Raw genomic sequence first — 17,526 nt, forward strand, 5'->3', positions numbered from 1 at the left:
AAAACTATTAACAAAGAAAAGAATAACTCCAAACATAATAAACTCTGGTACAATGAGAGGCTTCTAAGAAAACTAAAAAGTCATGGGATAGGAGGCAATGTCCTTTTGTGGATTGCAAGTTGGTTAAAAGACAGGAAACAGAGTAGAATTAAATGGTCTGTTTTCACAGTGGAAAAGGTAAACAGTAGAGTGCCTCAGAGATCTGTACTTGGAACGGTGATTTTAAATGATCTGGAAAGGAGTATGAAGAGCGAGGTGATCAAATTTGCGGATGACACAAAATTATGCAGAATAGTTAAATCTCAAGTGGATTGTGATGAATTGCAAGAGGATCTTGCAAGACTGGAAGATTGGGCTTCCAAATGGCAGATGAAATTTAACATAGACAAGTGCAAAGTGATGCATATAGGGAAAAATAACCCTTGCTGTAGGTACACAATGTTAGATTTTATCTTAGGAGTTACCACCCAAGAAAGATCTACATGTCATAGTGGATAATACATTGAAATCGTCGGCTCAGTGTGCTATGGCGATCAAAAAAGCAAACAGAATGTTAGGAATTATTAGGAAGGGAATGGTAACTAAATGGATGGATGTCATAATGCCTCTGTCACTCCATGGTGAAGACCACGTCTTGAATACTGTGTGCAATTCTGGTCACCACATCTAAAAAAAAGATAGTTGCACTGGAGAAAGTGCAGAGAAGGGTGTCCAAAATAAGGGGCATGAATCGGCTGCCCCATGAGGAAGGCTAAAGAAGTTAGGGTTTGTCAGTTTGGAGAAGAGACTGAGAGGGGATATGATAGAGGTCTACAAAATCATGAAATGGCTTGAACAAGTTAATGTAAATCGGTTAGTTACTCTCTCAGATAATAGAAGGACCAGGGGACACTCCATGAAGCTAGCAAGTAGCTCATTTAAAACAAATTGAAGAAAATTATTTTTCACTCAGTTAAGCTCTGGAATTCTTTGCCAGATGCTGTGGTTACAGCAGTTAATGTAACTGGGTTTAAAAAAGGTTTGGATAAGTTTCTAGAGGAAAAAATCCATAAACTGCTATTAATTAATAAGCAATAGTAGCTTGTGATTTATTTAATGTTTTGGTACTTGCCAGATACTTGTGACTTAGATTGGCCACTGTTGGGAAACAGGATACTGGACTTGATGGACCCTTGGTCTGACCCAGTATGGCATATCTTGTTTTCTTACGTTCCTGTGAATTAAGAAGCACTAAACAGAACCTTAGAAAATTAGAGAAACAATGGTGGAAATGCCCATCTGCTGAATCCCTAGGAAAATATAAATCTTTCCTTACAAAATACCGTACACTAACCAATAAAGCAAAAAATATTACTATGCTAAGCAAATCAATGGGGTTATATTTAATTCTAAACTACTCTTTGAGGTTGTTAAAAATTGAATTAAAGACCTGACATCCTCCATATCAAGAAACTACATCCTCACAAAGGCCGCCTGCAATGAATATGCCACTGCATTCTTAGACAAAATAAGTAAGTTGAAAACACAATTCCCTATCTGTTCTCTGTTGTGCACCTAAAGATTCTAATAGCATGGTTAAATGGACCACGTTTGACAGTGTACCAAAACTGGAAATTAGTCAAATCATTACTAAAATTAAACTTACCATTCACCCACGAGACCCAATACCAGTTAGTTCCTTGAAACAAATACACAAGGTTATCACTCAGACAATCACAACATTAGTTAACCTGTCTCTCTCAGAAGGAGAGCTGTTCCAAATGGGTTAAAACAAGCTATGATAAAGCCAATCCTAAAAAAATAAGAATGGTAGAACTGATGATTGGGACAACTATTGTTCAATATCTAACTTGTTTTTTCTCGCAAAAGTTCTTGAGAAAGTAATGTTAACCCAGCTTATAAATCACCTGGAAGATCAAAATGTTCTCAATTTTCATATAGGAATCATCACTCTACTGAGACATTACTCCTTTCATTAATGAACTCATTTTTACGAGGACTTAACCCAGATAAATCTTATTGTCTTGTGCTAATTGACTTAACGTCCGCCTACGACACTGTGGACCATAACCTGTTATGCCATCAGATAGAAAACCATTGGGCTTAGTGGTAGGGTTCTCAGATGGTTCTCTTCATTTTTATCTAACAGAGCATTCCAAGTCAAACTGGGCAACCATATATCTGATATTTTCCAGTGTGATACAGGTGTCTCAAGGCTCACCCCTTTCAGCAACACTATTCAATATTTACATGCTCCCACTGTGTAAATTACTGACAAATCTAAGAATCATTTTCTTCTTGTATGCTGACGACATACATTCTTGATTCTTGATCTTAACTTACCTCTTCGTTTCCACAAATCCTCCAGACTTGTAAGATCTGCCTACAAAAGCTCTCTCTACGCCCCCCCTATTAAGACCGCCCTAAGGAAACGTGCCCTATCCACTGCTGGTCCCTCTGAATGGAACACTCTTCCCCCAGATCTCTGGCTAGAATCATACCCACTAACTTTCAAAAAAAACTCAAAACCTGGCTTTTCAAACAAGCCTTTCCTCAACCAGACGATCCTCCATCGAAATCAGGAAGATTCATCCCGGAACACTAATCAATACTGTTTCACACACACAAGGAAGTACGTGCTCCCTCTCTTCTAGGTCATTCGTTCTCCATTCTTGCCCAGAATGGACTCTTCCATCTGGTTTGGTCTAGACTGAACATACTTTCTGACTTCCTTATGGGCTTAGTATCTTGTATATTTATTCTCATGGTTTTAGTATATAGAAATGAACATACTATTTTATTATCTTATAGGCTTTTATTATCTTATAGGCTTTTATCATCAATACGAAACTGTACTTAATCATATGCAACACTATATTTTATCCTGTTACCAGATTCTATCAAGTTCAATGTTATTTACTTACTTATTTACTTATTAACCTGCATTTTAGTTATTAACTGTTTAACCATATTATATACTTTTCCTGTTTTCTCAAATTAATTATGTTCAATGTAAACTGCTAAATGAAGCGATAGTTACGGTTCTTTAGCGATAGTTATGGTTCCTTGTAAACCGGGGTGATATGTATACTATACAGGAACCCCGGTATATAAACTCTTTAAATAAAATAAATAAATAAATAAATACAGCTTTACACCTCATTCTCCAGATCATTTGACAATATAGCTTCATAACTTTCTATCTATATGAAAGCAATACAACAAGAACTTTCGCAACTTTAACTAACATTAAACCCTAAAAAGACTAAAATCATTTGGCTGAGTAGAAATACATCAATAGTAAAACCACTTGACCTAGTCCTGGGTAATTTTCAACAAATGTGGGATTAGGTGTACAGCTAGATGAGAATCTCACAATGAAAATGCACATCAGTAAATTAAAATAGGTTACGCCAAGTTGCGTATACTACATTGGTTGAAACTGCTTTTAACGTTTGCGGACTTCTGTACAGTATTGCAGACTCTAATCTTCTCAAACCTTGACCACTGTAACTCATTTCTACTAGGTCTTTCAGCAAGCCACTTAAAACCATTACAATTATTACAAAATACCGCAGCATGAATATTATTAGGAACCAGGAAATATGGTCACATTACACCCTCGCTGATGTCACTGCACTGGTTACCAGTACAATCAAGAATCTACTATAAAGTATTAATGTTAATTTTCAACATCATTCATTCCAATAACACCGGCTTATTAGTAGTGACATTACAACCTTACTATCCTCAGCGAACACGAAGTTCTCAAAATAAAGGGTTACTGACTATTCCCACAATACAGAGCACAAATCTGCCACAAACAAGAGATCGAGTGTTTTCCATAGTGAGCCCAAAGCTCTGGAATTCTCTGCCTGAGATGTTATGTCTTTTACCAGATAGAAAAAGATTTAAATGTGAATTAAAAACATGGCTATTCAAAAATGCATATAATTTAACTTAAAAATATCAGATCATACAGAACCACAAAGACAAGAAGGACAAAAGATAATAATCGAATCATGAAGAATAAATCAAACAAGAAAATGTGAGATAATCAAAACAACCCACTGACTAAGATGTGAAAACTATCATTTCATTTTAATTATCTGTACTCGTTGCCATATGCACAAGACTAATTTTAATACGTACTAAAAAATTGAACTTGATAGATATGATACCAGTCCTGTAACCAGTCTTTGTTTGTCTGTTTATTGAGTTATAATTATGAATGTCACTTTGTTAACCATTGTGATCTTTACATGGATCGATGATATATAAAATGTCTTAATCTACCTTATAAATGGACTCTGACTGGCCCGCAAATGCGCAGTAGAGAGCAGCTCTACCGCGCATGTGCGGGCGAGCACGTCGGTCAGAGCCGTGCGTGCCCGAAAAAAAAAAAATGGCGGTGGGGCCGCAGGAGCGGCGGCGAAGGTGAAAAGCTGGAGCGGCGGCGGCCGCGAAGCAGGAGTGGGAGGAGCAGTAGCGAAGACGAGCAGGAGCGGGAGGAGAAGCAGTGGCGCCGCGCGCGCGGGAGTGACAGCCCCCCCCTCCCCCGATATCTGCCGGCAGGAGCGGGAGGAGAAGTAGCAGCGCCGCGCGCGCGGGAGGGACACCCCCCCCCCCCCCCCGAGATCTGCCGGTTGTGGATGATCAGAGAGGGGAGGGGATTGAGGGAGGGGAAGGTGAGAGAGAGGGAGGGAGGTGAGAGGGAGGGAAGGTGAGAGAGAGAGAGAGGGAGGTGTGAGAGAGAGGGGGAGGGAGGTGAGAGAGAGGGGGAGGGAGGTGAGAGAGAGGGGGAGGGAGGTGTGAGAGAGGGGAAGGGAGGTGTGAGAGAGGGGGAGGGAGGTGTGAGAGAGAGAGAGGGAGGGAAGGTGTGAGAGAGAGAGAGGGAGGGAAGGTGTGAGAGAGAGGGAGGTGTGAGAGAGAGGGGGAGGGAGGTGTGAGAGAGGGAGGTGAGAGAGGGGGGGAGGGGGTGAGAGAGAGAGGGGGGAGGGGGTGAGAGGGAGGGAGAGGGTGAGAGGGAGGGAGGAGGGAGGTGAGAGGGAGGGGGGAGGTGAGAGGGAGGGGGGAGAGAGTGAAGGAGGAGGGAGAATGAGGGGAGGGAGTGGGAAGGAATGGACCGAGCCCGTTGTTACGGGCTTAACGGCTAGTAAATAAATATATTTAAAGAGGAAGAGCTTAAAGGAGAGCTCCTGTAATCATGTACCAGACAGAATTTCTGAAGTTCACATATGGAATAATAGTACCCATTCTATATAAATTACAAAATTTGCCTTAAGTTAGTTAGCTATTTCAGAAGCTAACTAATTTTCAGATAACAGAAATTTTTCCAGACGATGTAATGTTTTCAGATAGAGCAAGTTTGTTTACTTGTAAGCAGAGTTCTCTGTAGAGAGGATGAATTAACCACTACACGTGGGTGATGTCATGAGACAGCACAGACATGGGCCAAGTTCTCAGAACTCAGCAAAGCCTCTATCGATCGTGCACGGGAGTTCCCCCATGCGATGCCTCCTTATGAATCCCCTAGTCTCTTCCTCTTTATATCCTTGTGAAGGTGCAGTCTCCAGACCTGTACACAGTATTCCAAATGAGGTTTCACCAGGGACTTATACAAGGGCAGTATCACCTCCCTTTTTCTCCTCTTATAATTCCTCTCCCTATACAGAGAAGCATCCTTTTGTATTTTCTCTCATCTTGTCCACTTGTTTGGCCATCTTGAGATCATCAGATACAATCATACCCAAATCCTGCTCTTTTACTTCATGGAAGAATTTCACCCCAATACTGTACCACTTCCTTGGGTTCTTGCAACCCAAATGCATGATGTTTTTAGCATTAAATCTTAGCTGCCAGACTCCAGAGAATTCCTCAAGCTTTGCTAGATATCTCCTCATGTTTTCTACACCTTCTTGTTGTAGATTTGGTATCATCTGCAAAAAAAAAACCAAACCTTTTTTGATAACTCTTCTGTAATATCGCTTACAAAAATATGGAAAAGAATCAGCCACAGGACCAATCACTGCGGCACACCACTAATAATGCACCATTCCTCAGAGTGAGCTCTATTTGCCACTACCCTTTGTTGCCTCCCATTCAACCAGTCAGTCGGTCATGTTAAGGCCCATACCAAGAGCGCCCAGCTTATTTATAAGATGTCTATGTGGAACCGTGTCAAAGTCCTTACTGAAATACAAGTACACTATATCTAACATTCTCCCCTGCTGCATATGCTTGTACAGTGCTATATAGAACATGATACTCAAGCTTTTCTTTATCAATGAATCGGCATTGAATACCTAGGAAGAATTATGCTAATTAAGTCATATTGCTCACAACTCCAGGCAACGGGAAGAACAGATGGATACTGGCCAAGTAGTTTGGAGCTTCAGTTCTGAAATAATGTGGGTGGTTGTGTCACAGAATGAGACAATATTCTTGTCCTTTGTGTTTGCAGAATGTGCAATTGAGTACTGCCCTCCTTCCCAATATCTGCTCTCTGTCCTGGAAAGTGATGGAGGAGAAGTCACAGCAGACATTACAGATGGGACCTGGTCTGAATCTATCAGGGAAGAAACAGAGTTGCAGGTTAGTAAGAAGCACTTTACAAGTACAACTTGTGTATTGAGGGCATTCATGGGTTGAAGTGGGGATTTTTTATTTATTTTTTTTTAATATCCATAATTGGGATGTAAGCTTACAGTCAGATAGTGGCAGTATAGACCAGTAGTTCTTAAACTTTTATGACTTGTATACCTCTTTCAAGAGGTTGAGAGGTCTGTGTACCCCAGGGTCTCAAAAAGTTAAAAATTAACAGAAAATATTATATTTATGTAGCCCCTCTTCTAGTATTGTGCTGAGAAGGCAGAGGGTCACACTTGATCCCGGTCTTAAGTTCTTTCAAATTCTCAACAGCCCTAGAGGGATGGATTCCTCTGAAAAAGGGGTAGGTAGACCAGCAGGGCACATGGATGAAAGCCTTTTCAATGGGTGTTAACTCAAAATAGATGTTTACTGGGTGCCATATCATCAGATTGGACAATCTAGATGGGTATTCCAAGCTTAAAGTTAACTGTAGTAGATCTTCAATTTTAATCAGCCAGCACCAGCTACATGTTCTCTTTCTTACATCCATGTCCAGACTTATTCCCCAAACTTCTCTTCATCTGTGCATGTGTCTCACAGTATGGCAGGTGCTGAGCAGTCTTTCTGAGGCTACTGATGTTCTCCAGGCACTCCATTTCTCCAAGTCATTTTCCTCCAAGGGCAGAGACTCCTATGAGGGTCTACATATGAAATCCTTTAAACTTATCCAGCTCTCCATTCTGATGTTAACTGAACATTTCTGGTTGAAAATCCAAATCTTAGCATAGCAGGGAAACTCCTTTCTCTCCACTCCTGGGTAAAAAGAGTGGGTAAAACTTCCTCTCAAAACAAAAAGTCAGAACACACAAACATCACTAAAGGGCTTCTCAATAGGCAGAGCTACCTCTTTCCTACCACTAAATGTGAACTGGAAAAACAGGGTTTCTCTCTTAATATCCTTCCCAGGGCCAGGACATTTCCTCCCTGAGCCAGAACTAGGAGATCAAGGAAAATCTAAAAAAATAAAGTCCCAATATTCTTTTCAAACTCCAAACAAGTTAAGAAGTAGTAGCAGGTACGGTCGCTTTCTCCTTACTATCCTCTGCTGCCAGGGTGTAAGGCCTGGCCTACCAGGAATAGATGAGCAAACCAAAAGAGCTCTTTCCTCAAACTGAACAAAAATGGCACACTGATCTTCCACTCTACCTGCTCTTGAGCAGGCAGGGGCCTACCAGTGTAGCAACCTCACAGCAATGCTGTGGCAAGTAGTTTGCTCCACTTCTACTTCCCTATCTCAGGTCTTAGACTAGGGCCAGATTCAATGGAGATCTTAAGGGGCTCTCTACATTTACATTTCAGTGATGTTTGGACCTATTTTTCAACTGGCATTTACCTGTCAAATAGCAAGTATAGACACATAAGAACATAAAAAAATTGCCATGCTGGGTCAGACCAAGGGTCCATCAAGCTCAGCATCCTGTTTCCAACAGAGGCCAAACCAGGCCACAAGAACCTGGCAATTATCCAAAAACTAAGAAGATCCCTTGCTACTGATGCAATTAATAGCAGTGGCTATTCCCTAAGTAAACTTGATTAATAGCAGTTAATGGACAGTTAAAAGACTTAGTTTTTGGGTACTTGCCAGGTTCTTATGGCCTGGATTGGCCACTGTTGGAAACAGGATGCTGGGCTTGATGGACCCTTGGTCTGACCCAGTATGGCATTTTCTTATGTTCTTATGTTCTCCTCCAAGAACTTATCCAAACCTTTTTTGAACCCAAATTTAGCAGGAAGTGACACCTGGGCAGTAGAGCTGATGGTGCTGAGGTAGTGGGAGGACATGTTTCTTGCAATACTTTATTATCTCTTTCCGACAAATTGCCACCAGTTTTTGAAGTTCAAGGGCAAACAGAAGGAGCTGCGACACGGCGTGCCAGACAACTCTAGTTTACTTTATGCTTTCCTTAGGGAAGGAATATTACACGTAGACACTGCTATCCATGTCACTTATCTCCACATAAAAAAATGCCAAAGATAGTATATGACACATTTTAGGCATACATACTACATGCAGAAAATAAAGCTAACAAGTCTACAACAGTACTATTTGTCAATACTTACATAATTTAAAACTATGAATAAATTGCCATAGAATATTGCCACGGTCAGGCAGACTGAATTACCCCAGCAAGAGCGATACAGGACTCTACAGGAGAGCAGGGCAGGATCTTCAGCCTGTCCAGCCACCTCCTCCTTGGGTTGGGCCTGCAGGTTCAGGCAGATAGCAGGATGTCTCTGGAACAGTGCATGGCGGGTCAAACAGATGCAAGGTTGGGGCTGGCAGAGATCAAAAAGAGGCAAGGTCCAAAGACAGACCGAGTCAGCAATGAAGATCAGTCCAAAGAAGGCTGACTGAGAATGGAAGGCAAAAGCATGACAGGGGAACAAGGCTAGATGGGGAGGCAAGGCTAGGCTGGGCAGGGAAGGAGCATAGTGAGACGAGGCTAGAACAGGGTAAAACACACAGGTAAGAACAAGATAATACACACTCAGTCAGGAACAGGGTAAAACATGGGCTAAACTGTAACAGAAATATCCGGCAGGGTGTAGACAGGCTAGATAGACCACGGGGAGACCTAGATAAGACAAGGACCAGACAGGGACCACAGAGGCAGGGTAGGCCACTGGGAGGCCTAGACAAGGCATAGGAAAGTCACTGGGAGGCCCACAGGAACAGAAGGGCCATTGAGAGACCCACAGGGAACCAGTCAGACAGGCAAGGAATATTTGAACAAGCAGAACAATATAAGGCCTGAACAGGCCACATTGGAACACTGTCAAGGGAAAGATATGTAGATGGGCTAGGCTGCTGGGAAACCTAGACCCACTGGGAAACCCAAGGGAAGCAGGAGGGCTGCAGGGAGGCCCAGATAGGACAGGAACACAAGAACAGGGCAAGATATATATAGATACAGGCGAAGGAACCAATAGAAAGACAAGATAAATGCAAGACTGGCAATAGACAAGGCCCAGACAGGAACTATAGAAACAAACAACCAAACAGGGTCAAGACAGGTCCAGACAAGAAGTCATAAACAGGCCACACTGAGAAGGCAAGGCATGAAGGCCTCTATGGCTACATGGTAACAAAACAAGACAAGAAGACCATATGGAAACAAGGCAAGACAAAGAAGGCTGCGAAGGCCTCATAGAAACAAGGCAAGGCTAGGTTGGCCAAAGCAAGGAGTCGAGGTGACTTCATGATGAGGCACCAAGGAATCTATGAGGGAGGTTCTTATAGATCTGGCCTTGCTCTGTCATGCAACCCTCGAGGCAGCAGCTAGAATAGGGCAGAGCGTGGCTCAGTGAGGGCCCTTGTTAACGGGGAGGCTCCTAGCAGTCAAAATCATGACAAATATATAATAAATGAATACTTCAAAAAGTCCTATTCCAGTACCTAAACTGGATATAAAATGTTTTCCCTGCCTTGGTGGTTTTAAGCCCCCCCCCCCCCCCCCCCCCGCCCCCGTCTCTTCTCTGCTTTCATTTGGTTTGGTGTCATACTTTCTTTTTTGGTTTACCTTTCCATTTTTACTTTCCTGCTATGCTTGTCTCCTCCTTTCTTCATCTATTTCTCTCTCATATTTTTCTTTAATCTGTCATCTTCAACTACCTCTCGTCCTCTTTTCGCTCTCCTTCTCTCTCTCCTATCTCCCACTATTCATCTTTTTCCCTGCTTCTTTCTCAGTTGATGCCTCTGTGACCTCCATCTCTTCTTTGCTGGATCTCAGCCTTCCCTCCCTTCTCCTTATTTCTTGCTCTGTGTGATTATTCCCCCCACCCCAGTACTCCCCCCTCTCTTTCTCTAGCTTCTGCCTTCTGTCACAGCACACACACACATTATCATTCCACACTCTTTCCCCATCTCCCTGTTCTTGTTCTTTATCGTCACTGTCTGTCTAATATCACTCCTGTTTCTTCTTCCCAGCTCCCATCTCTTCAGCTCCCCAGCCTTGCTGTCTCTCTCTCTCTCATGGCAACTGAGAGCAGAAGCAAAGTATCCTCCACAAGCTTGGGAATAGTGGTACTCAGGAGAGGCAGCAAGCACCATTGGGGCAGTGAAAGTGCTGCACTTCTTGTCCCTGAGGCTGTCTCTCTTTCCACTTAACCACTGTGAAGGCTACATAGGATAATTAGGATGCTCAGGCAATAGGCAGACAGTGGCAGCAGCTGTGAATACAAGCAGCATAGTGCTTTCACTGTTAACTGTGATGTCTGCTGCTTTATCAGTGCAATTAGCTACCTCTCCTACTGGTCTGATGCTAGGGATGGCTGTTTTGCCTGCTTCCCAGCTGCTGTGAGACTGGGAGATGCCACAGGTGATCTGGGAGGTGGGAGGGCATACAGATCAATGCTGGTAGTGGATCACTGAGAGCAACAAGGGTGGCTTTTCCTATGGCAGGTAATTGTCTCCTGCAGTTGAGGCTCTCTTCTCCTGTGCAATAGGTAATGTACCTCTTGACAAGTTTCCAAATACACCAAGGGGTGCACGTACCCCGTTGAGAACTAGTACTGTAGGCAATCATGTACTCTGTACTGGTGTCCCTACCGTAAAACTTAGGGACTTTTAGCCCAGGAAATTGCTAGGTTGACTGATATCTTTTGGTGATATGTTGTTGGGTGCAGTGGAATGGCAATTGGACTGTTCGATTACTGGCTGGAGAGGAATTTTCATTTCAATATTTTAAATACAAAGCCAACTTGTTATAAAATACTTAGTTGTGCGATCTTGACTTCCTTTGTGGACAATCTTAATGAAACATCCCTCCCAAATACATTTCTATGACTAAAGCCTCATACTGCTGGAACCTTGCCAGAAATGGCAGTGAAGAGGGATTTATGGGATCAAGTTGGAACTTATTTGCCCCGAAAAAACTGTTTGATAGCTTGAGACAAGATAATGCATTCTATGTGGTGAGGACAAAGATGATTTTGCATTGCACTCGCTTTAGCTGCATGGTTTGGTCAAGTTTACTTTCAGACAGTGCACAGCCTATAGAAGGAACTTTATACTTTTTTACATAAATACTTTATCTGATGGTTCCTGTTTATTGGTTTCTTTCCCAGAGCAAATTCTTGGACTATGAAAAGAGAAAGGTAAGATGTTCTTAAAACCTGAATGGCTTAATTGGATTTTTGATCCTTTGGGGGGGGGGGGGGGGGGAGAAGGGTGGCACAGTGGTTTTCTTCTGCTCCTTTGGCCTTCCAGGTATCCTAGTAGGTAAAACAGTGGACTGCGAACCAGGGAACCAGGATCCCTGCAGAATTCTTCTGAGGTATTTGAAGGTCACAAATAGTTTTTGGAGATTGGACCATCTTTTTGTATTGTTTAGTAGTTCTAACAAGGGGCAGAGAGCATATAAGATATATCTATTGCTAGATGGATTAAGGAAACAATTGCATCAGCATACATTTGCAAGGGCCAGTCTTTGGGTCCATTCTACTAGGGCCCAGGCTGTGTCATGTGCCGGGTGTCAGTTGGTCTCCCCTTAGGAGATCTGTAGGGCGGCCACTTGGTCTTTTTACACACTTTTGCCCAGCACTACTGTTTTAATGTTTGGGCACCAGACAAAAAGCTGTTTGGCATGCATGTGTTGCGACCAGATCTTGCAGGTTTCTGCCCAGTTTAGGGAGGCTTGGATTCATAGCGCCCCATTTTATCTTTCAGGGTACTCCTGTGTAATGTCAACCCATGTTAAATCCTCCAATTCGGAGATTCACTGTTCTGAGGTAGTGAGGCTCTGAGCAATGGACTCAACATTTGCAGTTACTGCATTGAGTTTAGCAAAAATGTGCTCAGACTTGGGGTCAAGAATCTTCACCAGAGAGGAGGGGTTTGCACATTTTAATTCCTATTTCTTTCTCTCTTTTTAGGTCAACTTTCTTTTTTTATCCAAAGATTTTGTTTTTCTGAATTTGTAAAACAAAAAAACAAAAAAAAAATATATATATACACACACACACACACACACACACACATATACACACATATATATATATATATATATACACACACACACACATATATACACACATATATATATATATATATATATATATACACACACACACACACATACACGTAGAAAGCCATGAAATTTTGCAGAAATCCCCTCTCTCTGACTCTTTTTATATAGTGTGCAATTTTCTATGAGCTGGCAGTGCTTGCAGGTAGGTCCATGGGTACTTTCACACTAGGCAGGCAAGTTACCAAATGATTTCCAAGCAGTGAACCTAAAATTTTTAATGGTGTTTTCTCTAAAACTCAGCAAAAACACAAGAACTCTAATAACCTATCAGACAGCAAGAGAAATTATGCACAGGTCTAAAGAGAAACTGTACGGAAAGCCTGCCCACCACAAAATTAGGGGAGTTTATCTAAGAGAAAAAGAAAGTGGTGCGGGTGGGAATAAAAACTAAGATTCTGTTCAGCTACCACATAATAAATAGAATGGAAAAAAATTAAATTATCCTCCCCCCCCCCCCCCCCCCCCAATAACACTACATGGAATCCAACATAATTTAAAAAGAACAAACCAGGTAAAACCCCTTTGAAAATGTGTGCAAACTAACCTCGGACTGCATCAGTGCAGGTTCTTTGGAAAACTGCCCTCTTAAAATTGATTTGAAACTTTTACATATAAATCAGGGTGACTGTACTTGGTGACTCTTGCTGCCATTGCTTTGTGTAATCCTTACTCATGTGAAAAATCACTGAAGTGGGAATTGGATATAGGAAATAAATTAGATGCTTGAACACTTTTTGGGAAATAGTTTACCCTGCCAAATGGAAGCGATGAATTTAACCATTCCCTGTTTAAAGATAGTCCTTCTCAAATGAATGTTTTCCATTACCAAGAAAACCTCATAATCAGGCTGTAGTACCTTAGCTTTGTTTTGAAACAATGACATCTTTCAAAGCTCTCCTAAAACCATATTGTTTCTGTTCTTGTACCATTTCAGGAACAAAAAATGTTGGAGAAACTGGAGTTTGAGCGTCAACTGGACTTGGGCCAGAGAGAGCATGCTCAGCTCATCCAGCAAAGTAACCTCAGAAAGGATGAGATGCTACAGACAGTAAAAGAGGTACGTCCTGAACAGATATCCCCAGTGGGCATCATCAATAGATGAGCTGTCAACTACTTGTGCTGATTATGGATTTCTTTTAACTGATGCAGGCAGGCCACTGGTTTGTGAGAAGGACGAATAGGGTGGCATGGAAGGATTGATTTTTTTTTTTTTTTTTTTTTTACCAAGGATTTAACATCCCCTTCTCCCAGCAAAGGAAAAATTTGGTTCTTCCTGCTAATTTTCTTTCCTTGATTTCTACCAGACCACCAGATGCATGGGTTTTGCTAACCTATTTACAGATGGAAATGGAGAATTAAAGCTTTGCTGACATTGCCCTATATAAGAAACTATGCCACATGCAGCACTTCAGAATCACTTTGTTTCCCACACACACACACACACACTTGGTCCAGACTCTGAATTACCCCTATGCTTGGGGTGGGGAGTACCACATGAGAAATTAATATGATTTATCTTTGGGTTCGTAGCCTGAGTGGGAGATGAGACAGGGTCCCGGTCACCCTGGTACCACAATTCTGTGCCCTTCCCAAACAACCTCTCATTTGTGGCATCACAGTCCAGATAAAATCTTCGCACCAGAATAAAACAGTAATTATCCCTTTTACTAGTATTGTGTAAGTAGACGGTAAATCCAACCGGAACATTAAATGGGAAAAGTAAAGTAGTTATGTATAATACAAATTTGCAGTTTTCTTATTTATATCAAGCAGTGCTAAAATAACACTGGGTATGGCCTGTTAGCCAAAGCAACCAACATACTCATATGGATAGTAAAAATAAAATAATTAAATAAATAATAATAATAATAATAAGGAACGCTAATAGAGAGGTTGGGGGGGAAGCAATGAAGTACACAGCTTTCAAAAATTATCTTTACCCCAAGTATGCAAAAAACCCCAAAAAAACGGGGGGAAGGGGAAGAAACAGATCCACCCCAATATCACCAGTTTGTAAAGGGTGTACCCTATCCCAAACACAAAATTGTGTGAAAAAAAATCAAGAAAATGAAGAAGTCTATGTTTATGTTGGAGCTGGATAGATGACAAAAGGCAAGGAAATAAACCTTCTCCCTCCTCTTCTAAGATACTCTCTGTGCAAAGTTTAGATTACTTAACTCAGTCTCTTAGGAGGGTGATCCAGCCATGTGTTCCTGGGCTTGGATATCTCTGGAAAGGAAGTCTCCCAGTCTCTCAGCTCCTGGCTCCTCTGTCCTTTGTTGGGATTTTACATGTAGCTCGGATATGAAGCAAGAACAGCTGTCTGTCTCTCTATTTCCTCAGAGCACAGACTTCTGTCTCTTCCTCTCTATAATTAACTCTTCAGGAGAAGAATTGATTGCAGGGGTGCCAGATGCACTCCTCATTTCCTGGCTGTCCCTGCCCCATGCATACAGAGCCAGCTAAATTGTGCCTTTTCTACCTTAAAAGGTCTTCCAGCATTCCTTTGGCTTCCTCCTCTCGGCTATGTAGTGCTGTTCTCTGGGCAGGCTAAACAGTACAGCCCTTTTCCCAGTTTGTTAACACTGTGAGTGCTGGATGCTTATTCTTGCAGAACATTTTGTCATTCACAGGAGTGCACACAGGGTTTTTTTGATATATTTTTATATTCCTCCACCTTGGCTGCAGCGACTTGTAGTCTCTGCAGGGTTGAAAACCCCTTTTTGACAGCTCCAAAACACATCACTCAGATGCAGACAAGACTTGGTCCACATTGTAAGGCTCCAATACATGATAACCTTGTGGGGGCAGGAACCTGGTTTGTAGTAGTTTGCTATAGCTTTTATCAAAGGTAAACAAACAATAAACTGACCCCGCCCCACCCCGCCTTTACAAGCAATGGAGAAGAAAAATTCTCATGTGAACCCAACCAGCCCTGATCTCTCCTAATTCAGAGGAACATAAACCAAAAGCAAGTATCCAATAACTGTGAAAATTCTGAGCAGGATGAAGGTTTATACGAGTAGGACCATTGACTGGTAGACCTCAGGAAACAAAAGTAGAAGCTAAGAACCAAATGTTCCCTCCTTATCATCCCCCCAAACCAGTCCAGATACATGGGATGTACCCAAACCCACCCTTACTCTGGGAGGGAACCTGAGAAGCTTAGTCTCAAGATGCCTGTCCTTAAAGAGGTAGCATCTCCAGCCTGAACATCCAACCTGTAATGTTTGGAGAAAATATGCAAAGAAGCTGTCTTACAAATCTCTTGCTGCTATGCCAAATGAAATTCTGCCCAAGAGGCCACTTTAGCCCTAGTGAAATCAGCCTTGAGATCTTGAGAAACCACCTATTTATTAGATATATAGGCAGCAGCGATTCCCTCCTTTAATCCATCTAGCTATAGAAACCTTGAACATCTTCTCCACTTTCTTCTGTCCACTGAGAAAGCACAAACAGATGATCTGATCTTCAGAATGGTTTTGTCACTTCCAAATATCTTATCAGGATTCTAAACATATCTATTAAGGGTGCTCTCTGAATCCATTTCCTGATAAAGATTTCTTGAAGGATGGCAGTTCTACTGATTGATCTGAAATAAACTAGGAAACCACTTTAGGCAAGAAAGATGGCACCATGTGAATAGAAACTCCATCCTCTGAAAATTTAAGAAACTGATCTCTGCCCAACAAAGCTTTCAGCAGGTTACTGTGCGAGCAGGTTGCTACTAGAAGGAACTGTCTTCAGCATGAGATCCTTCAGAGACACTTCTCTGATGAATTCAAATAGAGCCTTATACAAGGCTCTAAACACCAAATTGAGATCCCAGGAAAGGACTAATTTCCTACAGGGAGGACAAAGATTCTTTCAACCTTCAAAAACTGCACTACATCCAGGTGAGAAGCTAAGGATATCCCCTGCATTCTACCTTTGTAACAGGAACTAGCTGCCATTTTTATGCACCTTCAGAGAATTCATGGCTAGATCCATCTGGATCTAGCCATGAATACAAAAAGGACAGACTCGAAAGAACCAAAGCCTGGACAGGAGAAATCTGCACCTCAGCTCACCATTTCTCAAACACCTTCCAAACTTGGACGTAAGATATAGAGGTTAACTTCTTTCTTGTTTGAAGCAAGGTAGCAACAACCTCTAGTGAATAATCTTTGCTCCACCTCCTTCTCCTCTCAGTAGCCAAGCCACAAGACAAAAGTGAGTCGAATGTTCCATTAGAACTAGTCTCTGATGCAGCAAACCCTGAATATGGCTGAATCACAATGAGTCGCCTGGGCTACCAGAATTATTTGAACCTGCTGCCTTGCTTTTCTTTGAATAACTCTTCCTAACAGGTGCCAAGGGAGGAAACTACAATAGGACATCCAGATCTTGATTCCCTTCTCCAACTTAAGACCTGAGGCTGCTTAGAATTGTTTCTTTTTGCCATCAGATTCATTTGAGGTACTCTCCACCTGAATAGGATCATGGAAAGGACTGTGTCTGATAATTCCCATTTCTCAGGATCTAAGGGGTGTCTGCTTAAGAAATCTGTTTGGACGTTTTCCACCCTGGCGAAGTGCAATGCTGATAGATCTTGTAAGTGACTCTCTGCCCACTGGAAAAAGCAGCTCACTTCTAGTAAAACTGTCAGACTTCTGGTTCCCCTTTGCCGGTTTATATACACCACCACCATAAATTTGTCGGAAAACACTCTCACCTCTTTCCCTCTGACTAAGGAGAGAACCTAGGAAGGCTCTTTTTATTGCTTTTGTTTCCAAACAGTTGATGGACCATGCTTCTAATAACCTCCAGCAACCTTTCACCATCCTCCATGGCAATGAGTCCCACT

The 17,526-nt window shown here is 42.0% G+C and overlaps 1 protein-coding gene across 3 annotated transcripts in view; it reads left to right on the forward strand.

Moving 5' to 3' along the window:
• LRSAM1 (leucine rich repeat and sterile alpha motif containing 1) overlaps positions 1-17,526 on the forward strand; it is a 169,151-nt gene that overhangs the window by 57,961 nt on the left and 93,664 nt on the right. For all 3 annotated transcript variants that reach the window (XM_029612087.1, XM_029612088.1, XM_029612086.1), the window contains exons 10-12: positions 6,464-6,594; positions 11,719-11,748; positions 13,615-13,737. In XM_029612087.1, coding sequence (XP_029467947.1) covers positions 6,464-6,594; positions 11,719-11,748; positions 13,615-13,737 — 284 coding nt within the window. The remainder of the gene's footprint in view (positions 1-6,463; positions 6,595-11,718; positions 11,749-13,614; positions 13,738-17,526) is intronic.

This window comes from Rhinatrema bivittatum, chromosome 8 (genome assembly GCF_901001135.1).
Source record: "Rhinatrema bivittatum chromosome 8, aRhiBiv1.1, whole genome shotgun sequence".
Lineage (NCBI taxonomy): Eukaryota > Metazoa > Chordata > Amphibia > Gymnophiona > Rhinatrematidae > Rhinatrema > Rhinatrema bivittatum.